Below are 27,719 nucleotides of genomic sequence, written 5' to 3'. Positions count from 1 at the left end.
ACAAGGCTAATCCTCCCACCTTTAAGATTCTGTGGTAGTTATTTTAAGTCTAAGGAGGTTGTTGGGGCATGGCTTAATAGGCTGATTGTGTGCAGATGGCAATTGCCTTGTCTTATTTTTATCTTCTAATTCTGTTGAAGTGTACTATAGTGGAAGGAGTAAATATTTGTGTGCTAAATTAACAATTTTTGGAATTGCTCTCAGAATTTGAGATACTTGCTGCCAGTGTTCTTGGATTTGCTTTCTTTTAAGAAACTTTTGATTTACTGTTTTAAATGTTTCTTCTGTTTCCAGGTTTTGAAAGTATTTTAGAAGGGCTTTATGGACCAAGGCTACGAAGAGACCTCAGTTTATTTGAAGGTAAATGAGTCAGCTCTAGTGCAATGACCTTCATTTATTTTTAATTTTAGTTAAAGGTAGTTTAAAGTATGCATTGAATTCTAAGAAGAAAATCTTCAACTGTTTTTCTTTCTAATGTTTATTTCATCATGTTCTTGGCAATGCTGTGCATAGGCAAAGTGCTAGGTAAACTGGTATCTAGGTTTTGTTCCTATGCAGGGAAATTTTGGATTAGCTAAGCTTTCCTGAGAAGCTCTCATGAGAAAGATCTACTTTTCTGGGATATTGCATCTCCTGCTTTGTTTCTTTGGACAGCTTTTAGAAAGGGAGGACAAGCTGCTCAGCTGCCTATTGACATTAATTGGGAAAAGGAAGGTAGTGAATGCTAGATTAGGTTATTAGGTTTCTTGTAACGGTCAAGAATGTATAAGCTTCTTATACATATATTTTTAATATCTTTATATAAAAAATAAGCTTTTTCTTTTCGTATATACAGAAAAAGTATATCTATATTTAAGGGGTGTGTGTGTATATGGGTGTGTGTATATATATGTGTGTGTGTGTGTGTATATATATATATATATATATAAAAGTAGATATTTTTCCATTATCCTTATAAGACCTAGCTTAGTTTCACTGCAATAGCTGTCAGTAACACCTGAGCCCTTAGTTAAACATAAAATAATGGTTTATCCGTCTTTAACAAAAGCAGAGGAGGAAAATCCAGAACAAAATTTCTTTGAAGTGTCAAAGGAAGTGTTCTGTCAAGTTCACTTTCATGACTTTAAAAAATGTTTTGTTATCAAACCTTCAAAATGTTCCATTAAATTTCTTTAGAATTTATTATCTGATAGTGTAATCTGTAAAGCGTATAACCTATATACTGCTAGAACAGGAGGCAGAGTGGGCATGTATTATTTATGTTTGCTTAGAATAGGTTTGGAATGACTGATTTTACTTGGTTATGGTTTTGTCTTCTTCATATTGTGCAAGTTCTTCGGCCTGAATCATATATGTAATACAATATTTTAAAGGGAAAGGGGGAGAGCATGGAATACTACTTTACTGATGTTTTAGGAATATTTTTTGCCACTTAGCTTTATAAGCATGTCACTAGTCAGACTTAAAAATATTTAAGAAATGTGTAAATTTGGGTTAAAGCTTATTTCCATCTGCGGTGATAAACAAGCACGTTACTGCTTTGAAAAGGGAACAGGGCATTGTTACAACAGTGTACAGTATCTTTTTATTAATCTGGTTGTAATTCCAGTGGGTTGCTATGTGTTGGGCTGATTAGTGACTAAAGCTTTAGTGTTCCTTTGCATCAAAGGGTTTACATTTTGAAAGAAAATTCAGGACACTTTTTTTTTTTTTTTTCCCTTTGTGTGAGGAGATAGAAAGTACTGAGCTAATGAACAGAATGTAAGTGTTGTAATTGAAGGAGCCTGATAGTACAAAATAAGGTGTACATTGCTCCTCTAGAGTTCCTATGTGCATATATTTGAGCTGTCTTATGGGAAAAGTTCTAGCTTATTCACCTTATGCTGTTGAAGATTTCTTGTAAATTATACAAGATCTGCTATTTACATTGCTTGGAGAGGACTTTTGGTATTTGATTCCCCAATGACTTGTCCAGTATATGAAATTAATGTTTGTGTAAAACATAAAGTTTTAAAACTAATTTTTTTCCCAATTTTTTAAGAATGTCTGTCAAGAATATTTCAACATTTAAAGTCTGTTTCCATGTTTGACACATCTCTAAAATTGATTTTACTGCTGGAGTAACTGCAGAAGAGATGAACACAGTGTCTGTAACTTCAGTAATGCTTTTTGAATCTGCCATGTTTTGTACAAAGCCAGTAGAGGTGGAACTCATAGTATAGGCTGCAGGGTTATTTCTAATTTGAGGTCTGAATTGATTTATAAAGATTAATACAGAATTCCTGAGTAAAATTTGTTACAGATTTTCCACTGATGTAATTTAAGTGTCACTTTTCAAGTAATGAAACTATGATACAAAGTAAAAAATTGCCTTAGTTAACAAAATATAAGGTTGGCAGAATCAGAACCCAAGTTTTTAGACTCTTAGCAGTATCTAAATCACTGCATCTTGTAAGGTGTCCATTTTTCTCATCGTGAACTGAACCAGTACTGTCAACATGCAGCATTATGCCCCATTAGCAAGAGTGTGTGTTTCCTTGAACAAATCTCAAGAAGTTATATGGTTTTCTTATCCAGAAATGTGTGAGAATCAGCTGAAATACATGGTGCTTAGCTACAATAGCATTTTTTCACTTATGTTGTTGATTTTATCTATTGCTTGTAGCATAGAAAAAAATTAATGTGCATAAGATGTTACATGACTGTGTTAATTGATTTATTTCCTCTTTATTTCTATCCTGTAATAGTATTTGAGCTAAAGATTATTTTATTCTCTCGAAGTTGTTTTTGATAATAATTAATTGTAATGGCAAATTTAGATGATAAAAGGTACACTTCAATTTTAGTAGGTTTTTTAATTTTCAAAGAAAATACCTTGCAAACGTGTAAATCAGATACAATTTTGCTGAGAAGCCAAACTAATTAAACTGAAACAGTCACCATACAACAGATAGTTACCTGAAGAATACAAAGTTTTATTTTTGTTATCTTGAAATTCTTACACGTGTATGTCGGACTTACCTTGGGCTTGCCTGAATGGTTCTTGTCACCTCTGTTATTCAGCACCTTGGTTTTTTTAACCCTGATTGCTTTGGTAGTGCAGCTTCTGGTTGCAAAGGTGTCAAGTTCTCTATCTCGGCATCTGACCTTGGTCATCTTCTGAACAGGCTTGAGGCTTCTTGTGTCATTGAATCCTTAAGGCTTTCTAATCCTTTGCTTATGCCCATTTTCAGCTAAGCAGATTCACATGTAAATTGTTATTCTTTACATTTTACTTACAGATATTTATTAGCTGAACTGTTAGAAAGCTTTTCCTCTGATCATCTGGTTTCTGTGTGTTTTCTTTGTGGGATATTCTCTTACAGACAGAGGAAAAAGTGTCTTGCAGGAGAAAAGCAGCTCTCATCATTCTTTATCTGCCAGGGGAAATACCTTCTTTATACAGGATGAAAGGTTTATTTGAGGGTGTGTTTTGTTTTTTTTTCATTAGGTTGTTCTGGAATATTTATTTATGTACCTGTAAAGGAATGAAAAATTATATTAGAAACATGAATCTGTAATATTCAAGTTTTCATTAAACTAAAAAGATGAAGGAACATGGTAAACATCTCGGATATTCTTATGTACCTGTTAGAAAGCAGTAGTGCCATATAAAGCAAAAGGGGATCATTTGATTAGAATTGTGACAAATAGCTGGAAAATTTGTTGGGACATTATTATAATGATGCAGAAAATAGTGAAAAGTGAGGGATACATTTTTTTAAGCTATCTCATATTTGCTCGGCAGTTATTTCACATTTCAAGAGGTAAATGGAATCCATTCAATACTAGATATCTGTATTAATTTGTTTAATTTGGCATGACTCCTTGAGGAACAAAAAATGGTTTGGGGACACAAAGATTTGAATGGCTTAAGAAATGAAAAAAGGCAGCAGTTTTTGTCAGAGTTCACTTTTTTTATTCTTTCTGGGATCATGGTTGTCTCTAAAGTTAAAAATTAATACTGGTCTCAGTATGTTTCCTGCTGTGGTGACATGAGACTGCTGGATGTCTGGGATTTGATGTATCTGGTATATATCTGCTGTCTGATGGCAGTTTTGCTTAGCTCACTGTCATACTTAACTGTGGAATGTTGTACATAGTTTATACTTCTTTAAATAAATTTAGTGTTACTTAAGGCTGATGTTTCTCAAGGCTTACTTTTTTGGCTATACACAAGGATTGCTCTCTAGTTAGACTTTTAACAGTGAAACTTCAGGATTCCATGGCAGAAGAATTTCTCTGAAAGTACAAAACGTGTCTTGGAGTTACGCACAGAATCCCAATATCCATAAGTAGATTTATTGAGGTTGCAAGGAAAGCTATGAAAACATGAACTTGTTATGAAAGAATAGTGTGGAGTTTTTTTCATCTGTGGACATCTTAAAGGAATAGGTCTAACAGGCTGAGACAGCTAGATTAATTCAGCAGAAATAACTCATTCTGTTTCTGTCCAGTCAGGAAGAATCTCATGTCTGTTTCTGATCATCAGCTGTCCGACCTGTCAAAATTGCTGGTTTGCATCCGTGGAAGCATATAACATATTGTCAATAGAGAATTCTGTTTTAAATGAGTATTTTAGAGCTGAGTAAACTAGATTTAAGTAATAATACAGAGTTAATTGGGTTATGTTCACACTCAAGAAGTTCTTTTTTGCAGACTCATTTTATTTCTGCTGGTGCCTCTATGATAATGTATTTAAGAAAGAGTGAAGGCTCAGCTGTTGTCAGGGTGGGAGAAACAACCCTGCAGACAGTGAGGTCAGAGAAGAGGGTAGGGAGGTGCTGTGGGCTTCAGAGCAGAGAGTCCCCTGCAGCCCATGGAGAGGACTATGGGGAAGCAGGTAGAACCTGCAGCTTGAGGAGGACCATGTCAGAACAGATATCCACACTGCAGCCATGGAGGACTCCACACTGGAGCCAGGTGGACATGCCCCAAAGGAGTCTGGAGCCCATGGAGAGCATACGGTAGAGCATGCTCCTGGCAGCAATTGCAGCCTGCAGAAAGGAGCCTGTTTTCTGGCAGGAACTGTGGGCCTGTGGAGTGGTCTTTTCCTGAAGGACTGTGCCTTGTGGAAAAGACACACACTAGAAAACTTTGTGAAGAGCTGTAGCTGTGGGAAGGACGCAGACTGGTGTGCAGGTCATGAAGGCCTGTAGCCTGTGCAGAGATAAAACGTGAGAAGGAGAGGCAGACACAAACTGTTATGAACTGAGAACAGCTACTGTTCCTTATCGTCCTTGCAGCATTTGGGGTGGGGGAGGAGGTAAAAGAGTGAGGAATGAAGGAGTAAAATTGAAGCCTGGGAAGAAAGGGTGGTAAGGTCATTTTAGTTTTGCCTTTCTCATCATGCAAATCTATTTTTATTGGCAATAAATGAAAAGAATTTTCTCCAAGTTGAGTCTGGCTTGCCTGTGGCAGTAACTGGTAAGTGATCTCCCTGTCTTTATCTGGACCCACAAGTTTTTCCATCTCGTTTTCTTCCCTGCCCTGTACAGGAGGGGGAGTGAGAGAGTGACTGTGTGGGGGTTGGTAGCCAGCCAAGGTCAACCTACCACAGTGTGTTACACAAAGCAGGTAATCCCAAGAACCTCCCTAGTAGAACTGTGATTGTAATTTAGTGGTACAGAGAAAAGAAAGAAACATATTTGTTAATTAAGGTTGGGTAAGGGTTAGGTTGTAAGTGCATGAGCTGGAAATGGATGGGATGTGGAGAGGACCTTGGTGCTGTAGTTAATCAGGGTCATTCACCTGCCAAAATGCTGCAGCTGTGATATACTCATGCACAACTAGAATACTGTAGGAAGACTATTGTCTACAGTTTAAGGAAGTCTGGTGTAAATGTAAAAGAAAGGCATCATCTTGACATCTCGGTCACCTATGTTCAGGAAACGGGTGTTCAAGTGAGAATGGTGCAGAAAAGGTGGTTGCAGATGGAGTGCAGAGGGTTGAATCTCATGAGAGAAAACTCAGTGGGCTACATTAGCCTAGCAAAATGAAGTGTAAAGGGCAGGTAACAATATTCTCTACAAATACATCAAGGTGCTAAATACATAAGCAATTACTGTTTATGGGTATCAGAACAATGTTGTCACAAAAGTAAACTTTCCGTTTTACTTGCCGTGAGTAAATTTAAACAAGAAATTAGAAGGTTAATTTTGATTTATTAGCACAGTTAATCTGGGAAAAGCTGTAAGGCAATCGGTGGCTTGGGAAGAAAAGAGTATATGAGGTGGAAAACTCAACTTTTGAAAAGGGGCTTAATAATTTGTTTAAAGAAACATTCAGTAGGAGAAGACTGGACTTGACATGTGCGTTCTGTTTAAGTTCTACATTCCCTCAAGACCAAAATATACCTTCTGATAAAACATGTAAAGTTACTTTAAAGTTTTCTAAATAAATCAAGTGCTACAAGTGAGTATAAGGATTTGGTTTACTACAGTGATGGTATCAAATCAGTTAAAATTTTTAAGTACAACACATGTAGCTGAAATGGTGAGGAGTCCATTCCTCGCTGAGTTTACAAGTTTGTACTCTTGTTAAACACTTTGCATTGTGTTAAAATGAGTGATGACTGGAATTCAGAGCTTTATTTACAGCATTCAGATGCCTTGAGTAATGGTGATAGGTGATTAATTGAAATGTGGGAGTTTACCTTTCCTCCTAAGGTGCCCTCTGCTATTTGAAAGTTGAGCTATGTGAGCCAGACAAGAAAGAATGGAATACTACTGATTACATTGTAACAGTAAATGTATATTAGATTATGATGGAATTTGAGAGAATTGGAGGATGTGTATTTTGTTCTCAAAATCCATTTTTACTTGTTTAAAACATCTAGCTTTTTTTTCTTCTTTTAAGACTGTGAGCCAGAAGAGCTAACTGACTGGTCTATGGATGAGAAATGTTCCTTTTGTAATTTACACAAAGAAACAGTCAGTGTAAGTATGAATATGATATTCAAGCATGACTCCCCAACACCCAAGTTTTTGTATGAAAGTAGGAATTGAATTTTGCAAATAAGTTAATACTGCATTTTGACTCAAGGTAGTTTGGCTGTGAGAAGGAGTGAGGTGGTTTGGCTCTATAGTGAATATCTTTTTAGTGACTCTTTTACTAAATAGCTCAATAATTTAATTGTATATTGTACTACCAGTAGACTAACTTCTGAAAGATGTTATCTTTGTGTATCTTCTAGGATCGTGCATCAGTTATCGGTTCTTCACAGTCAACACCTACAGAGGAACTGTCATCTCAGGGCCAGTCCAACACTGATAAGATTGAATGCCAAGCAGAAAACTATCTAAATGCACTCTTTCGAAAGAAAGGTAATAAGCATGTCTTTTGTATTAAGAGATATGACATGAATCTAGAAGAATCAAATTATTCAAGGTTGATTTTAAGTAGTTTTCATTTATCTACTGAATGCCATTTCTCTTTTTTTTCCTTTGATTTTCCTTAATCTTTTTCTCTGCTTACTTGAGTCACTGAGTGAAGCACTACTCTTCCTATTTGGCATTGCTGTTAGTCCTATCACATTGTATGTTCTATTCTTGAGTCCCTGTTTTTCATATTTTATTGTTTGTTTGTTTTTTTAACCATGACTTGCTACTTTGTTTTTATGCCAAGTTCAGGTGCCAATCTCTGGAATTTTAAGCATTTAAACATTTCCTGTTCCTGAACTTTGACTTTTAGTTTTCAGCAGAAAGACTGTTTTTAGGTAAGAGAATGTGTTTTACAGATTAGAAAATGGGATTTGGGATCTTCTCATACTAAACCTGATACTTTGGATACATCCAAGTCAGAGGCTGAAACTTTTTGTCAAAATATGTAGTATTTAGTAGCTCTTTAATTCTTTGACTATCCTTGTTTTTTGGCATTCAGCAAGTTATAGCAGTACATGAATGATTGACAAGTCAGCTTGGTTCATGTAAGTTACTTAGCTAGTTACTGTCACCAGCAGCAGAAATACTCATTTTCTTCCTTAAATTTCTGTGAATGTAGCTCTACCCGGTAACTACAATTTTCACAGGCTTTTCTTAGGTTTAGTAGATGTACTTGGATGTCAAAATAGCTGAGTATGACTAGGGTGACAGCCTTTTCTTGCTCCAACAAAGAATTAGTGTGAGACACGTTCTCTTCCTTCACGTAGGTGGGAGAACAACCCAAAGCTAATTTTCTCTCTTTTACCTTGCTGTGGCAGGAAGAGATTACTGTGCCTTTGAACCTGGGGTGTATGGAATATTTTTCTGTACAGGGCGTCTGTCGAGCCGAAGTTTTGCTTTAGGCTTTAAAGATCTTTAGGTGGAGTGCAACAGCATTTTGAGCCCATCTTTATTCCTTGGCTTTCTTTAAAACTATTTTCCCTTTAAAATAAAATATCCAATGAAGTTGTCACCTCATTATTTCTGAAAGTCTTGTTATATTTTCATCACAGACCCAGTTGCATAGCATCTCCCTAGGCAAGTATTTTATTTCCTTCAAATTTCTACTTTCTCATATCTGTTCTTGGGCTTGATGTACAGTGTTTTTCAACATTTGCCTGCTTCGTGCTTCTGCTGGAGATGCTGTCTTTTGATACTCCTTGAGAGGAACTTTTTATCATGGGAGAAGTGAAACTTTGCATGACCTTACTGGAGGGAATGACTTCTGTGAAGTTTTTTCACAGAGAGCACTTGGCTTTTAGCATCTCCCTTAGGTTTTTTGATCTGCCAGATCAGTAATGCTAGGTTAAAAAGGTTTTGTCTATTGAAAAACAAAACCTAAGTCTTTTCTGATTGTTTTTGTGATTCTCTGAAGAACTTGTGTATTCTTAGGTAAAAGGTACTTTCTGCAGAGTTTTCTAAGAATGTTGTTTCAGTTCAGATTCCAGTCTCAAGTTGTTCAAATGATTGGAACTGAAAAGGAAGAAAAACTGTCTATCTACAAAGGGAATGTGAAAACAATTTATGAGGTATTTAAGTAATTGTCTAGGCTTTATAGGAGGAAGATGAAGAGTTTTGTTAGAAAATCCCATGTCGCTTTCTGAGTTTTTGTAAGTTTTTCAGATCAGTTATGAACTTAGGGAAAAACTGTCAAAAAATTTCAAGCGGTTGTTTAGCTAAGGACCAGCTTTTATACCTGGTACTAAAACATAAACACACACCTTTCCTCCCCCTCTCCCTTCCCCAAGAAAGTAGAATTCTTGTTTGGCTGTGTTTAAAATGAAAGTAACACTTGTTTCCCTTGTTTTAATTGCAAACTCCTTGAAATCATATACTGTCTCTTACTATTGTAACTAGCACGGCTTCATTTGGGGCCTCTGTGAACAACTTCTAAGATGAGTGAGCAAATCTGAGAGTTTCTTTCGTTGGTCTTGTTATCCTTTTATTTTAGAACAAGTTAGTGTGTGGCTGGGTTTTTCAGTTTTCAGGCTTGGTTTTGGGTGAGGGTTGTGGGGTTTTTTGGCATCAGGAAATTAGTTTGGAAGAGCTCAAAACACGCAACCACGTTACATCATTGTCCACAGTGTACAATCTTCAGGCATTCGTACAATGAGGAATTGTTTGCAGAATTTTGGACAAAGATGATTCCTCTTTCCTTTTAAGAGGATGATAGAATTACTGCCAAGATGGGTAAACTAAACTTCCTATTAGGAACCTATCTTAGCTATGTTTTGTAGATAGAGATCTGTAGACAAGTCCTGCCCTCATCAGACACCTCAGTTAAAGCTCAAGTAATTTTTTTATAAAACTTTGATTGTTTCCATTAAACAATATATGTGAAACCCAGGTACTTTTTTTTCCTAAGTGTGACATCTCTCTTTACCCATTCTGTATTGAAAGCAGAGTAGACTGTGAGACTTTTCCACTTAATAACATTAAATTCCACCCATTTTTCTTTGTCAGAGAAACAGTTACAAGGAAAAAACACGATGTGCTTTAAAAATATATATATATTAGTCCTTTTTTTTCCCCCTATGAACATTATAGAATGTTGTATATGTGATCATCATTACATGGCAGAACTGCAGTTGTTAAGAGCTTGATCAGACATTTTGGTCATGTATGTTCTTCGAAGCTTTTTTCCAAGCAATATTAATGTGACCTTTTAAAACAAAAATTAAGGGGGCGGAGGGGAAGAAAAAGAAAAGGTCATTTAAATACGTTGAGGGTTGTGAATCAGGTTCTATCTTCAGGACATGATCCACCAGGAGAAGATAGAAACCTGAAAAACTTTTGCAGAAATTAAGGAATTGAAACACAAAATTGGAGAAAATGGTCAGGATGACTTAAATCTTTCCAGATTCTCTGGGCAACTCTGTTGAATATGTTCAGTGGCATATTTTCCATACCAAAATAATTTCCCTGTAGGCTTTTTGAAGTTCTTCCTTGTTTCTAGGTATCTGTCTTGTATTCTAAAATATTTCCATTCATAACTAAGGCTTTTTTACAACATACCACATACTTGCATTTAACTCTGAGTTCTCCTGTTCATTGCTTACTTACATCTCAGATACACAGAGATGTCACAAGCTGGTTATGCTTCTTGGACAGCATATGTGTAATTTGGCAAACCTATGAAAATGTAATCTTGCACACATAGTCTCAGACTACAATGAAGTGTTTCTTTCTGAGGTGTAGTTTTGAGATGTATTCACTACTTGATCCATTAACTGCAGTTCCTTTTTTAGTTAATTTTAAGAAAACCTTTCCAATTCTGAAAGGTTTTCTGTACGAACTCATTGTGCAGTCAATTTGTATGACAGCCTTGCTATCCCTTTCCATCAAGTTCATCAGGAGAGAATGTTTACCAGGATTTCAGCTGCTTTCTTAAGGAAGTAAAACATACTTTTTTTGTGTCGACTGCCTGCCTGCCAGTGTTTCTGTCTTCAAAGACCCCTGAATTTCTTGGTCATTTTCCACTGTGTTTAAGAAAAACCTTAGCGATATGACTGTGTATAGAGTAATGAAAATGACCAGCTGAGAAGAGGAAGGAAAAATGTTGAATGTTGAACAGAAGACTAGAGTGAACTTGGCCCTTATTCCTTCTGTTTGTGACCAGCTACTTTTTATTCCTGATCCTTAAAGACTGTTCTGCTGGGTTTGAGATAGTATGTATGTACATGTATCATCCATGGAGTAAATACACATGCCTCATGTTTTAAATCAACTATGTGAAAAAAGAAGCTTAAACAAATGTAGGCATGTAGATTTAAAGTTTTATAAGTTGCTATATTCATGACTTCTAATAAGGCATCTTAGAATAAAAACTTTTTGGGTCATTCAAAGTATATCTGGTGCCATCTGCTGATAATAATTAAGATATATTTGCTAGTGATACTAAGCTTAGAGACCTAATACCCCAAAATACAGTAAATTGCGTTTACAAATTTCAGGTGACTAACTACAAATTTGCCATGTATAGTGAAACTTTCCTACTGTGAATTTAAAATCACAGGTCTCTACATGCTTTCATTGTATACTTGTACAATAATACAGACAGCCTTTGAATGTAAGGAATTAGACTATACAATACACTTGAAGCGCACGTACTCTAGTCTGGTCATTCAGGAGTCTTATATTGATAAAATATTATATAAAAGTTGCATTTACCCTTAAAACATCTATTTTCTTTCAAAAATGTACAGTGTGAAAAAAGAAAATAGCTTATGAAACCACTAACTTTTTCTTCTTCGAGTATGTAACATCTCATTTCTATTTTATATCATTTGGAGAGCTGTGAGAAATTATTTCTAACTTCAAAATACTCTAAATTACTTCCTTATAATACAAATTATGCATCTACAGCTTCATTCTCTATTAGGAAGCAAAGCGTCATTAATAGGAATAAATCAAAAGCAGCTTTCCAGTACCCCTGAGGAGGTTACTGAGAAGATAGGGTCAAAGTCTTCACAATGGTGCATAGCAGGACAGTGAAAGATAACAAATTGAAACAAGTGGTTCCTTTTTATGTAGGAAAAAGTGAGGGCAGGTAAGCAAGTGGAGCAGGCTACCCAGCAGGGTTGTACAGTCTCTATCCATGGAAGTATTGAGGACCAAACTGGGTAAAACCCAGAACAACATTCTTTGATCTGTCTCAGTGGTCCCTCTTGCTAGTAGGTGGATAAAGCTTCATTGGCATAAAATGCTTGAGCAAATATGCTGCATGATACTCCAAACTACCTATTAGGAAATTTACACTTTGCATGCAAGCATCTGCTTGATCCAGTCCTTTCGGTTTCTCCACTTCCATGAAAACAAAACTCAGTTTGTCTCCTGTCTTACCTGTTTCAGAGTATGTTAAGTATCTCAGTAGCTGCCACCATGTCCTTTGGTGATTCTTTCAGACAATCCAGGCTGACCTAAAAGCTGATTATTCTGTGTCACATTCACACCTTAAATCTTTAAATCCTGGTCCCTTCTTAGTGAAATCTGTTTCATTCATTACCTATGAACTCAAGGATGGGCAGTGGTTAAAACATCAAAAGGGATATTTTTGGTTTGTGTGTGTATGTAGAGTTGAAAGAGAAGGAGCAGTGGGGTAGTGAAATGAGTACTACTACTGCCAAAGAGCTTTTGAGTATAGACAATTGTGCTTGTTTTGTGAAATAAAGTATTGCAGTCATCAATGCAATGAGTAACACAGCTAGCTTTAAGTGAGTTTCTTAATTTCATTGTTATTTATGCTAAGTATTGTTATTTATACGTAGTTAATTATGCGTTATTTTGTTGATCTTTCTGGTACTTTTTATATTAGGATCCTTTTCAGTGATTAACAAATGTAGTTTCAGCTGTGCTTGTCATAAGATGTTTAACTTTCTTCTAGCTGACAGATAACATTAAAATAAATTCATAAGTATCTTATATTTGATCTTTTTTTTTTTTTTCCTTTTTTTTAAAATGAAATACTTTTGTCCATGGGACTGTTAGATACACAAATGAAAAATAGAGTACCCACAGTTTAGAACAGGAAATAAAGGTTTTCTGACAGGTGTTTTTGTTGGTAGAACTTTGAATATGCCCTGAAAATCCTGTAAGATTTTATAATAAGAATCTACAACTTCATTGTAAAATTCAATTGCTCGTATTGCTGCAATTTGTATGGGATGTTTCAAGTAGCATCATATCAGTTTTGACATTGCAATCCTGATTCTACAAAGGGATTGTAATCTAATACGTAGGTGAAACAAATTTTGACCTTTTAAGATCAGCTCTTCAGAAGTACAAATGTTCTGTTATGAAAGGGACTAATAGTACTGCAATTGAATTATTTTTGTTATAGTTGTTCTTTAATAAAGTGACTTCTTTATGTATTAATTCGTAGCTTTGTTTAACTTTTACTGTTTGTATTCAAAATTAGTTTCAGAACTGAACATGTACAGTCTGCAAATGAAAATACAACTTGCTTGCCAGCAATAAATAGAGATTCTGACTCCCATATTTGTGTTATAGATCTACCCGTGTAGTTTTACTTGCACGCTATGACAGAGGAACGAGGTGAAAATTACTGATGCGTGCTAAACATATTCTTCAAAGTGGCCTCGAGTTAGAAATGCTCATAAGAAAAACTTACATACCTCTGAATTAATGTGTTCGTTACACATGTGCTTGTTACACACATTTATTTGGCTTATGGAAAGTATTTATTTAAAGAAAAGTAATGAAGTTTCATTTTTTTAATGCATCTGTTGCCTGTGTTGTTGTTGTGTTTTATTCCTAGATCTTCCTCAGAACTGTGATCCTAACATTCCCCTAGTTGCTCAGGAATTAATGAAAAAAATGATCCGTCAGTTTGCGATTGAGTATATTTCAAAAAGTAGCAAAATTCAAGAGAACAGAAATGGTTCATCGTTTGAACCAAGTCTGATATGTAAAAGTATCCAAATGAACCAAACGGAAAACTCCCTTCAGGAAGAACAGGATAGCCCTCTAGACCTCACTGTGAATCGAACTCAAGAACAGAATACTCAGCAAGGTAAATGTCTATAGCTGCTTATTTGTGTTTTGCTGTCATTTATTGCCTTTTGAAGTCTTATTCATTTGAAAAATTTGTCTGTCTCAAATATCTTTGTTTCATTTTTCCAATGTAGTAATCAGTGTATAGGAAAAAGAATTATCCTAGGTGATTAAAATAAGGTTGAAAGAAAATCGGCATTGTATCAACTTAACATTTAAAGAAAAAGAATGTATTTTCCTTCAAGCACCAGGAAAAAATGTTGTAAGAGAACTGGTGGGGAGAAACCACCAAAAAAACCCCCACCGACCAAAACCCCACATGCATTCAAGAAATATTTTTCCTATTGTGTGTGAGCAGAAAAATATTTTCATTTCTGAGTGCCTGAGTTAAATAAATGGTATTGGAATTTCTCATATACTGAATTTCTTTCATATACTGAATCTAAGTCAGCTCACCTGTGGCTGTCAGAGGTAACAGTGGTTCAAAATCCTGTTGAAGTAAATGGTTCTTAAGAAGCTTCCTGAGAAAAGAGAGGAGGATACTGGAATTTCAGAGAGCAAAGGTCGTTGTGTCTGTGTTGGCCCTTGGACACCTGGATTCTTTAAATACAGAGTGGTTAGAATGATGCAAATAGGAGATTTGTTTGGGAGGAAATTTCCATATTTCATGCCTTAATCATTATAGATTAGAGCAACTTTCTTAATTCAGAGTAAAGCTAGAAAAAGTCTGTCTTGCTATCCTTTACAAAATGGAAATAATTTGCCTCAAGGAGTATTGCTACCCAAAACTGATAACAGTATATTCACAAGAATGTTGTGGACTTTGAACTTGATTTGGATTAGCAACAATTTTCAGGAAGAGGTGTGACTTCATGTGCAACTGAAAACAGTAGCAAAAGCAGCTTTTGTCTTTTGCAGATACAAGAGTCCATGTTAATTCAATAATACTGCAGACCAAAGGGAAAAGTTTACCTATACATCATGTGCCATACTAAAGAAGTTAAAAGAAGGTAGAACTGCAGATTTTAGTTTTTGAGAAAAACATACCTTGGTAAGGATGAAAGCAGATTTCATATGTGTGTGCTCAATGATGCAGTCTTCAATAAGATGGCACATGCTTTTGGGGGCAGTACTCTAACATGGATTTACCTTGCTAAACATAACTAGTCTAGATTAAAGTTTAAACATCCTTTCTCTTTGTCATTAAGAAATTGTGGCATTCCTATTTTTATTCTGCATGGTCAGCAGAAACTGGTTCATGCCTGTATTTAGTGAATACCTTGTGCAGACTAAATCCTGAGAAAATATCTGTAGTGCTTTGACATATGTCTGCTATGGATGAATTAGATTTTAGACATTTATAATTGGCCGGGTTGAAGCATGTTTCTTTTGCAAAGGCAATAGGAAGTACTTTCTTGGTATCAGCACTGTAGCCTGTTGCTTACTTCAACAGCTGGTTACAAAGAGTAATAAGTTTAAAGTGTCCATGAGGGAGCAGAGTCCCCAGAGACGGGTTCTGATCCATGCTGAGCCCAAATAAATCTTTGAGGAATGAAGGGGAAGGCAAAGGGTGAACAGGGCAGGGGTGGGAGGAGAGTTCTGCTGCCACCCTCAGCTATTTGAAAATACATTCATCTTCTGTCCAAGAAAAAGTATAAAGAGATTGGAGTATTTAAATCTTTTTTTATATGATCTGCATTTTTCTTGTAACAAGACTAAGCAGCAAGTTTAGAATTCTGCGACTGCAGCATGATATCTGAGGCCAAAATATTTGCTTAGCATACATAGTTTACTATGTGAAACTCATATGCTGTGTAAGATACTGTAGATTCTCAGACCTTGCACTGCCGTGTTTGCTGGAATGCTTTGCAGATGTTAAAGATAGTAGTCTTGCTCTGAAGTTCAGAGCTACTGAAACGAGAAGTGTTGAAACGTAGCTGCAGCTGGAGAAAGGCTTTAAGCCGTCTTCTCTACCAGTGATGGTGTACTGTGGTTAGCATTTCCCATCAACATAAAATAGCAGTTTTGAGCTATCTTAGCTTTCCACTGTAGTGGCAGCAACACAAGCAAATAAGATCAAGATGGAAAAAGTCAGCCTGCTCTTTTTATTTGCATTGTGTTCCAGGTGTAATGATTCAGGAAGAGTTCTTTCAATTAGCTATTGTCAGGGACTATGTATTACTATTTTACCTACTCTTCACTTCTGTCATTTTCCTGAAGAAAGCTTGGATATATTGACATGTTAACATGCTTACGGTAGGGAATCATGAAACTTTTCAATTGGATCATTTTTAAAAGTACATTGTTCTGTGCCTAACATAGTATACTTCAGTCTGGAGACTCATAAGTTATACCATATTACCTTCTTAGTAGTGTCTTTCAATTGTTATGCAGCTCTTGTTATTATTTGCTATTTGTAATTCCTGTTACAATTTCCAAATGAAGTGGCAGTAACAAAGTAGAAAGTTCAAATTTGTACGTTTCTCTGATGGACTGTCAAAGGTAAAGTCTGTCTTAATTCAAATTTTGTGAAGCAGATAATGACCTAAATTCGTTTTCTGTTTAGGCGGGTGCTTTGTATTTATAGTAGTCATCTTTTAAAATTTATGATCTAACTAATAAAGCAGTCTTGTTCCTTCACTATGGCAATGATTCTTGGGCTTAAGTTGAGAGGAAGGAGTAAGTTTTATTTTCCAGATCACTAGAGGGATTTTGGGGTTCTTTTTGCACTGAGCAGATCCAAGCTAGATGCTAACTCGGTACTGAAAAAAGATTCTGCCACTGAAGATGTCTGGATGATCTTATCTTCATTTAAGAAACCTTTTTGCTTTCCTCCAGTATCTGCTGGCCATCTCTGAAGTACTCCCAAAATATTCAGGTCTGACACTTCAAGATTTGATACCCCTGTGTACTGGGTTTACTTGGCCAGGTTTTGGTAGCTGAGGAGGGCTGCAGGGTGGCACCTGTGGAAGAGGTCAGCTCTGCAACAGACGTACCACAGGCCAAAGTGAAGCACATCCATGAGGTTTGTGGTGCCTCTGAAAACATAATTTAAGAAAGATCAAAAATGCTGGAAGACAGAGGAGTGAGAAACAGCAAGGGGAACAACAAGGTCAGAGAAGGAGGGGGAGGAGGTGCTTCAGGCACCAGAGCTGGTATTTCCCTGCAGCACATGGAGAGGACCATGGTGGAGCAGGTGTTCTGTTGCAGCTCATGGAAGAGACCCCATTGGCTATTCCAGTTATTCACACTGCAGCCTGTGGAAGACCCCACATTGGAGCAGCTGGGTATTTCCTGAAGGCACTGCAGTCTGTGGAGAACCCACAATGGAGCAGGGGAAAAGCATGGGGAGGAAGGACCTGTAGAAAGGATTGTATTGACTGTTAACCCCCATTCCCAATCTTGCCTGTGCTCCCTGGGCACAGGAGAGAGAGGTAGAAGGGTTGGGAGTGAAGCTGAGCCTGGGAAAAGGTAGGGTAGGGAGGTGCTTTAGTTTTTGTCTTTCTCATTATCCAAATCTATTATAATTTGTAATAAATCAATTTTCCCGAAGTCTTTTTTGCCTGTGATGGTAATTGGCACATGATCTCCCTATGTTTATCTTGATGACATTTTGCATCTTATTTCTCTCTGCCTGTTGAGGAGAGGAAGTGAGAGAGGGACTGTATAGGGTCTCGCTACTGGCCAGGGTCAACCCTTTGCACCCCTGGTACTGAATCATTCAGTACTGAGTATTTAAGCACTGGCATCCAAGTATGTCTGGCTGGTGCCTGACTGATAGCAGATGCCCAGATTATGCTCTACTTTCTTGTACATGTGGAAGTGTGGTAACTGTGCAGGGTGCTTTTATTCCTGTGCACCTTGCTGCTAAGTAATCAGGCTGTTTCTTCATGGTCAGTCAGTTGGGGGCAACTGTCTCAGATACCCATATCTTGCTCTTTTTTCCTAATCCATGTAATTCTTAAGACTGTCCAGGCCTTGAAAAGAATACTCTGTATAGTGAAAAGAAGTGTTTTGTCTACACTGCATCTAGCAAAAAATAGGGTGGTGGTGTGTATTTTTGCAATATTATTTGTCCTCAAAACTAAGACAATGAAAAAGGCGCATCCTTGTAGAATAAAATATTGAGTGAAGAGGAGTCTTGGAATATCCTGCAGCAACTTATTATTTTCTTGTGCAGTAATGATGTGAGCTCTTTGGGGAGTGTTCCCAGCAGCAGACTTTGGTGCAGAGGCCTCTTCTCCTTGATAGATACAGAAGAGTTGGTCACTCTCACGCTTCTAAGCAAAGTGACCTACAAGAGGCAGAAGTATAAGCAGCACAAACAACTTATCTGGTAGTTTATCTTGTTGCAGTATCTTCTAGGAACAATGATAGTTTGTAAACATAGCAGAAGAATTCAAGAGAATTTGCAAAGATTTCCATGTTTCATTGATTGATCATAGGTTGAAGACATCAGAAGGTAGCTGGCAATGTGCAACAAAGCTGTAGCTTTGTCATTGCTGTTGGCTGTTACTGAAGAAGTGGGAAAAGTAAGGATAATCCAAGCCGAAAATCCTGTTTAAATGATTTAAAATAGCATTTTATTATCCAGTTCAACAATGTTCATTTGATTTCACCAAAATTTGTAGCAAAATAATGATTTCTGAATAATGGACCAGAATTTGGAAACAATTCTTAAATTTTTGAATAGTGGTTTCATATTGTGAAAATCCACACTGAAGTTAGTGTGACAACTGGGCTCACAGCATGTACGCCCTCTTGTTTGCTATGTTCAGGGCTACTGAAAGAATCCCAAACATTACCAAAAATAACCTTTTATTTTCTTCATATATTGTTCTTACCACCTGTACTGGGGAAAATACTGTGCTTTTTGAAGGTACACGTGCTATATTCCCAAAGACAAATTGTATGAGCTGTAAATATATTCAAGAAACGGTTTAATGCCTCTCCATGACAAGGTCACCCTAAAAATGTATGGGTTTGGAGGTCGGTAGGTATTTATTTCTTCCTTGGTGGCTAACAGCCATGCTCCTCGTCAGACACTGTCTTGTTTGCTTCTCTCTCAGTGGCACAGGGGAGAAAATGGGAAGAACAGGAGGGAGAGCTCATGAGTTAAGAACATTGTCGTTGCTTACCGCTTTTCATCATGGTCAGAACAGGCTCTGCTTGGGGAAAATTAACTTAAATTATTGTCTGTTAAAGTAATTATTACTTCCGGTAGTGGAAACAGAAAGACACAGTACAACACCATCTTTCCTCCCCCTTTCCCAGGCTCAGCTTCACTCCAGACACCACCACCACCCCTGTGGTGCAAGGGGAATGGGTGTGGAGTGCCTGCAGTCTGTACCAAACAGTTTGTGTTCTGCCATTTTCCTCTGCCGCTGGGCTTCCCTCTGCTGTTTTCTCGTTCTTTTTGTTCCCTTTTTCTGTCTCCATTCAGTACTTTTTGCCTTTTCTTAAATATGATTTCACAGAGGTTCTGCCCAAATGGCTGCAGGGCTCAGTTGTGTCCAGCAGTGGGTCCATGGGAACCAGCTAGAACTGTCTGTGCTCAGCACAGGGCAGCCTGTGGCTTCTCCTCACAGTTGCTGACAAGACCTTGCCATGGACACCTAATGCATAGCCGTATACTTTTCATCTATCAGTTTTTCATTTTACAGAATAGCATGTCAGGTCAGCAAAGAGGGGCTAGTCAAAGCAGTAGTTAAGAATTAATTGTCATCCTTACTGGCAGTTCTCAGAAAACATTGTCTTCATATGCAGCAGCACAGAAAATAACCAGCAGAAGGCAAGACATCATCAGGAAAGGTAGTGAAGACAAGACAGCATCACTTTGTTGCTATGAAAAACCTGAATGAGGTTTACCACAGTATGATGGATAAGGTAGAGGCAGAGTTATTTACTAAATTGCACAATATTAGAACTAGGCAGGGCTTGCTTGGAAGAGAAAAGCATGTAAGGGGCAGCTTTTGCACAGTAGTTTGGGAATATTGGAACTGCTGTGACAGGAAATTGTGGAAATGGGCAGTGTCACTGGGGTCAAAAAAGACCATAGACAACTTCCCAGCTATCTGAACTAAGGCCAGAAACTAAAAATGGAGTAGACAGGGATGTATCTCTCAGATCCCTAATTCAGTGATTACTGGAGAGCTACTGGGAGAGCAGGAGAGGAATGAGCTACAGGTGGTGGCCAAGCTGGTATGCTCTCCCTAGGAGCGGCATTTTCTCATGCCTGGAGACTGAGGGGACTGGGTAGAGTAGGTTGTCTGACTTAGTAAGGCAGTTCATAATAGCTAGTAAGGGGTTTCCTGAAACCCAGGAAAAAGAAGTTTGCTAGAAACACCAAATGTAGGAGTTAGGAATTCAGGAGTGACCCATACAGTTTCTGTTAGTTATTTTTCCACCTTCTGGTTATTTTGAAGATGACCTTTGATCACGCTTAATTATTTTTTGATATTGCTGGACCTGATGATCTTATGCTGAGAAGCAAAGACGAGAAGTCGAGCCATTTCTTTGAAGTTCAAAATCATTTAATTTGCACAGAAGTAACTTCATTAGAAGATCAGGAGCAGCAGACCTGGAAAATTAGTATCTTTTTTTATATTATCCAGTTATATAGTATTGTTTATGAAGGCTGTTGTCTCGGTAGTCATGGCTTCAGCTAAAGAGTAGATGTAATTCCATGTGTTTTATTAAAACTACCTTGGAGTGGTTTTGGTTGGTTGGTGGTTGGTTGGTTTTTAACCCTGATATAATTCAGTTCCTGCCCAGAATTCTTGCCTAAATGCCCATTTTGAGTGATATGATAGAAAGTTCTGGCTTGGTTTAAAAAAGACCTTATTCCTACCTTGCAAGTTAGCAAGTTTTCAAGGTTCATTGTCAACCTATAGGATACCTCTTTGCAAACCTTTTGGTCTTATACGTAATGAAAAGTGAACATCTCTACTCTGTCTGTGTGTGCATATATAAATATATACACATTCATTTCATTAGGTAGCATTTCATTAGGTAGCATTTCATTATGTCTTAAAGATTTATAACAACTGGTGGCCCTTTCCTACCAGTTGTAGGTGTCCTTTGTTATATAATAATAATTGATACTACTAAAAGCAGGAAGATGTACTAAACCAGGAACTACTGTGTATTTTTATTGAGTCTTTTTGTCTTATCATCCCTTCCTGTATCAGTTTTGGGGGGTTTGTGTTGCTTGGTTGGGGGTTGGGGAAGGGTGTTGCTGATTTGGGTTTTTTATAATTTGGGGGTGGGGTGTAATTTGAGTGAAATTACTGAATAGAATCCTGGTGTGTGGTGACTTTATCTGGTATTTTGTATGTATATCAAATTTCTTGCATGGTTCTCTTTCACTCCTGCTGAGGCTCAGCTTCCCATGAAGCATTGTCTTTAGGGAGATGTCATATTCTCAATGCTTACATATGCTGCGTTGGAGGAACGAACTGTCTTGAACCTGAAATGACTCTTCAGTTCTGCTTACCCTTTAGAGGCACAAAATGTATCTAATTTTTGTTCTAGAAGCTTGTATTTTCAGTACTGTCTTCTTTAGTAATTAGTAATTATTCAACTTAGTAATTTTTCAACTTATTGGTGGCCTTGTCTTGGCAAAGCCAGTTCTGAAAGATTGGAAATGAAAATGATTCTTGTTGGATTTGTTACAGAGTCTTGCAAGAGTTTTGGGGTTTTCTTTGTTGGGTGGTGTTTGGTTTTCTGGGTTGTGGGCTTTTCTTTTCCCAGAAAAATCTACTTAGCTTCATTTTAATTTTTTTTTTAATTTTGAATACGGGGAGTGTTAGGTCTTGATGAGTTGTGAACTTTGAAATTGTTTTTTGTCCAGTGACTTGCTCTAGTTATCTCTTCTAAATTTATTTTATCATAGTGCCTATGACTATCAACTGAAGATGGAAAAACTGTTGTGAAAGGGAACACACGCAAGCACTTAAGAAAGGGAGATGTACTTTGTGTGACTGACACAACACAACAGATTAAATCTGTCTGTTATGCAGGACTTGAGTGTATTGCGAGCTTAGGTATTTGTGATATTTTACAGCTGGGTATGCTAGATAGTCCTTGAACATATTTCTGTAGGGCTTTTAATTGGCTTTTCCTTCTGTAATATCGGAAAGGTTGATTAACTAGTTCTTCCTTTATGGTTAAGGAAGACTTTGAAAGGAATATGTTTAGGAGTAAAGGAGCATCTTTGACAAGTGGCATATTTATAAGTATTTTCTCACTCAGGCTGAGTAATGCTACTTTTTCTCTCTGTACCTTTCAGATAATAAAAAATAGTTGGTAGAAAACAGTCAAAAATGAGGAAACCCAGTAAAAATTAAATAGCTGGATTTGATTACTACACAAAACTATATGCAGCATTGGTATAAAAGACAGTTACCCTAACAATTTTTCTGACTACTTTATTTGAGTGTTGGTATTTGGACTATTCAGCTAATGCTTCATGTCTGCTGTGGGAAAATATATACAGTTGATGGAAGTTTTAAAAATCATATGCAGTAACACGAAAATGACACCAATGTAAAAATGGGTAGCATAAGGTTGCTTGTAGAACTGAATGTTGAGCTACATGTTGAAACACAAAACTGGATTTGCAGAGGTCAGGCATACAAAACAGCCCAAGTTTAAAACAGAAAACCAAGGAAGAAAAGTATGAAATTAAATGTATTTAGGGGATTTATCTTTAATTTAGATGCACTTTTTTTCTTAAAGACAAAAACTTAAACTAGGAGTAATACCTGTGCTAATTAGCTGTTTTAAATTTCAATGTTCTTAAATATTGATTAAAACAAATGGTTTTCTATTTCAGTACTTCATAGACTTCAACAGTCAACTATAAATCTTGAATTCACCATTTGCCAGTGACTTAACAGAGTGGACTCCCACCCCAGTTTAGGTCTTTCCATTTCTCCAGTTTCCTTATTGCGTATATGTGGGGGCGGCAGGGGGAATATGTATGAACAAACTGTTGGAACATTTAATGACATAGGTCTCATGCCCAAAACTCTGTTCTGGGCTTAAGCTCTCTTCCCAGTTAGTGCTGTCTCATCCAGTACCCTGGTCTGGTCTCACAGGTGACCCTGCTCTGAGCAGGGGGTTGATCTAGAGACCTCATGAGATCCCTGTAAGCCTGAATTATCCTGTAAGCCTATGATTTAGTTATTTCAGGTTTAACTTCAGTATCATGCTTGGTTGTTTACAGTATGTAAATATGAATATATGAGTAATAATGCAATATATACATGTACGTGATTTTTAGGGAAACAGTCATGTGTCCCTGTTTAAGAAAGATTCTTCTTTTAAATTTTATTATTTCTGAATAGGATGATTGTACTTTTTCCTTAGTTTTAGAAAGTTTTGTTACAAATTGTGTGTAAAACCATTTGCTGACAGCTGACATTGTTAAAGGGATGTAATTTCACAAGATAAAGTAACTGCTTAAAAAATGGGCCCTAGGTATAAACATTTGCTAACAAGATTTCGGAGATCATCGTTAAACAACTGCTATCACCACTACTCGTTCTTTGCAGGGGATGGAGTGCTAGATCTCTCTACAAAGAAAAGCGCAAGGTTGGAAGAACCAAAATACGACCCATTGTGTTCTGAAAACTCAGTGTCTGGGTAAGCAACATTTAGGAATCTCTTCAGCTTATGTAAAAGACAATCCAGTTTTTTCTCCTCTGAAGTCAGGTTTTGTGTTCATAACATATTTGTATATACTGACACACACATGTGGTTCCTATTTTGCTTTCAAAAGAATTTTTGTCACTCATAAGTGTGTGTCTATGTATATATCATATGTTTCATTTGTCTTTTTCCTTTTTTTCTGTTTAAAGAAAAGTTATCAGAACAATCACCAAACTTTAGTTCATGTTACTAAAAATTACCTGAAAATTTATTACATAACACATTTAAAGTAATAGGCTAGCAGAAGAAGATGTAAATACATTCTTTCACAGTTTACTTAGGAAACTTCGATTTTGGACAAAAATGAGCATGTAAATATTTAGATTTAAAATATTCTTCAACTAACATGAACAAGTTAAATGACTATCTCTAATATGCCTTAATGAGAGAGAGAGTAAGCAAGCGCGTGAGAGAGAGCTCTTAATCATCATACTTATACTTACATCATGGTTCTGACTATGGTGTGTGGTGGCAAATGGTCAAATTTCTTTATTCAACAAAAAACATTGCATCTGCTGAAAGCTACCACAAAACTAGTGAAATGCATTGTTTTGTTGGATTTTGTTACGATCTTGGCATCCTCCCATCCACTAGCCATAGCAGGACCCTTTTTGTCACCTGTATGTCTTACCAAATAACTTACTACAAATAGGACTACAGTAGCAGTATTTCTTGAATGATGTAAAATTGCATTTTATTAATTTGTTTATATGAAGAAGTTTTAAAAGAAAAATGGCTTTGTAATTAGAGAGCTGTAAATAGTGGATAGAAGTCTTTAAAACTGTCTTTTATCTTGCCAAAATGGACTTTTTAGCTACAGCACTTTATCTCGTTGTAGAAGGCCTAGTTTTGCGTAAGTCTGGGATGTTTGTGTGTAGTTATGTACTTATTGCTGCAAATTTTCTATGAGGGGGTTGACTCTTTTATTACTTGTTTAGCGGTAACGTCACGTTTCTACTAACAAAAACTCCTTCAGGATTTGGGTATTTAACGGAACGTTAATTGTATAATTAAAATTATAACAGTGTTGCTCTGCAAGCATGTGAACAAGGGGATATAGCAAGCACATGAGAATATTATCAAATGCTGAGCTAGGATATAAAGTTCTTGGAAGGGCTGCTGTAGAAGCCACCGTATGATTTTTGACACACTGTCCTACCAGAACTGTAACATTTTGCTAGGATAATCATTTAACTACCACATCTCAAAGGCTTAAAAGTATCAGAAGCAGTGATGTTACCGAAGCAAGGAGTATAATAAAGGAGTGGACCCTTCCCTTCCATAGCTGTGTGAGAGTCTCTCATACATCAGTTTACCATCGTTTCATTCCATCCATCCAGGAGACTACACAGACACAGAGAGGACTATGTGGAAAGAAGTGCTGAGTTTGCAGATGGTTTGCTCTCAAAAGCTTTGAAAGACATTCAGTCTGGAGCACTGGACATAAATAAAGCAGGCATACTTTATGGCATACCTCAAAAAACTTTACTTCTCCACTTAGAAGCCTTACCAGCAGGAAAGCCTGCACCTTTTAAAAACAAAACTCGAGATTTCAATGATAGTTATTCATTTAAAGACAGTAAAGAAACTTGTGCAGTCCTACAAAAAGTAGCCTTGTGGGCAAGAGCTCAAGCAGAGCGCACAGAAAAAAGTAAACTCAGTCTACTTGAAACCTCAGAATTAAAATTCCCAACAGCTTCCAGTTACCTCCACCAGTTAACTCTACAGAGAATGGTCACTCAATTTAAAGAAAAAAGTGAAAATCTACAATATGAAACTTCAAGTCCTACTGTACAATTAAAAATTCCTCAGCTAAGAATAAGTTCTGTGTCCAAACCACAGTCTGATACTGCTGGTCTTCTGGATGTTATGTACCACGTTTCTAAAACCTCCTCAGTCTTAGAAGGATCAGCTCTTCAAAAATTGAAAAATATACTCCCCAAACAGAACAAAATTGAATGTTCTGGACCTGTAACTCACTCAAGTGTTGACTCCTACTTTCTGCATGGGGACCTCTCTCCTTTGTGTCTTAATGCTAAGAATGGGACAGTAGATGGAACCTCAGAAAATACAGAAGATAGTTTGGATCGTAAAGATAATAAGCAACCACGAAAAAAACGTGGCCGCTATCGGCAGTATGATCATGAAATAATGGAAGAAGCAATTGCAATGGTAATGAGTGGGAAAATGAGTGTTTCCAAAGCACAAGGAATTTATGGGGTACCTCACAGCACTTTAGAATATAAAGTAAAAGAAAGATCTGGAACACTGAAGACTCCGCCGAAGAAGAAACTCCGATTACCAGATACTGGCTTATTTAATATGACAGATTCAGGGACTGGCAGCTGCAAGAATAGTAGCAAGCCTGTGTAGAATAATTGTTAGCGAATTGTTTTGTGTGTGTGTATGTATGTCCGTATATACACACACCATGTGAGAAATACATATGCTCACTCTGACAGAAGACGTGAAACTATACAGTTCAAAAACCACATACATGCCTTTTGAAAAATAGTTTTATTCAGGGTTTTCACTGTGGACAGAATTATAGAGTTGCTCACTTAATTCTGATAGTGTGTATTTAATATAATCCTTGTATAAATAGGTGAAAAGATTCAGGTTTTATTTAGTAGTCAATAGCATAAAGATGTTTTGGGAAAACAAGTATTTGTCATGTGAAGCATAATTTTTAATTGGTGAAAAACCACTCTACCCATTCAATAATCCATCTTATTATGGAAATATACAACCGAGGCTTAGCAGACTTATACTTCACAGAATACTTGCAATAAATTGTAAGTAACTCAGATTATACAAGTTAAGGGATTTTTTTTTTAAAAAGCTAGTTCCTTACAAGGAAGTGGATTTGTGAAGTATTAGTAGGATATAGTACATTCTGTGAAAGAAAAAAGTTCATCGTTGCTTAAGTATCCAATACAAGTAAGAAAAATATTTCATTACTAAAAATGTGTGTTTAGCAGGCATAAACTGCATTTTTTTATCATTTTAAGAAAATTTTGTTGTTGGTTTAGAAAGAAATTGGTGTTTACAAAGTGTACACTTATGAAATCTGAGAAATTACTGTAGTTATAGAATTATTAAATATGAAATAAGATGGAATACTGAGAGCATAAAATAATTTAAACTTTAACATAATTTTCCTTTTTAGTTTGACAAATAAGGTAACTTGTAAGGTTTAAGAAGAAAGTTGGAATGCAACTTAGAGCATGTTCATAATGTGCACAGAATGAGCTTGAGAATGGTTTGGGTTTGTTTGGGTTTTTTTGTTGAAACGTGCTGGTTAGTTGATGTTATGACTACTTAAAATTTATTTAAGGATTGTGTCACACTCCTTTTGAAAAACCTCACTGTAACTGTAATGTATTTGCTGCTGTGACATTTCAAAACATTTTCAGTTTTTCAAATGAATACCAAGTTACATTATCATTTTGCTAATAACCAAATTTGCAGTTCAGGGTCTTGATAGAAATACAGATATTAAGCGGTAAAGCTGTTTTGAACTTTCAATAATATAAATTCTTTATAAATTTGGTAGTTAGATGTTAGGCAGTTCACTTTAAATACGTAACTTTTAATAGAATTTAAGGGAGACCAATTACCTTCATATTGCAGTTTTTATATGAATTTCAAAGTATTCACATTGGACTTTATATCATACTTAATTTTTTTGTGTACTATCACAAAGTATATGTCTACATATGAAGAATGGGGGCTTGCTTCATACATTCAATACTGAACATCAATGCCCTTTTCCTCTCAAAATGTAATTTTTTTATGTATAATTTGGCATAGAAAAAGACTTTTCTCCAACTTTTATACGTTTAGTACACATGCATACATTTTTTTCCCCCAACAAATTCACATGTGTATAGGTTGATTATATAAATGAAATGGGATGTTAGATACATATGGGCCACATGAGGTAATTTGATTTATAGATAAATTTGCCATTAAAAAAGTGGAGAGCATACTGCAATATTGATGGCAAAATCTAGCCCATATTAACGCTAC

At 36.5% G+C, this 27,719-nt stretch overlaps 1 protein-coding gene across 1 annotated transcript; it reads left to right on the top strand.

The window, feature by feature from the left end:
• The first annotated feature begins 275 nt into the window (after positions 1–275).
• On the top strand, positions 276–27,221 carry LCORL (ligand dependent nuclear receptor corepressor-like). The gene is made up of 6 exons (XM_010014407.1): positions 276–360; positions 6,898–6,977; positions 7,235–7,364; positions 13,738–13,992; positions 23,531–23,621; positions 25,028–27,221. Exons 1-6 carry the CDS (start codon positions 276–278, stop codon positions 26,058–26,060), a joined length of 1,674 nt encoding a protein of 557 aa, XP_010012709.1. The 3' UTR covers positions 26,061–27,221.
• Positions 27,222–27,719: the final 498 nt, after the last annotated feature.

This window comes from Nestor notabilis, unplaced genomic scaffold, assembly GCF_000696875.1.
Source record: "Nestor notabilis isolate BGI_N333 unplaced genomic scaffold, ASM69687v1 scaffold2960, whole genome shotgun sequence".
In the NCBI taxonomy this organism is placed as follows: Eukaryota; Metazoa; Chordata; class Aves; order Psittaciformes; family Psittacidae; genus Nestor; species Nestor notabilis.
This window is presented reverse-complemented; position numbering and strand designations above follow the sequence as displayed.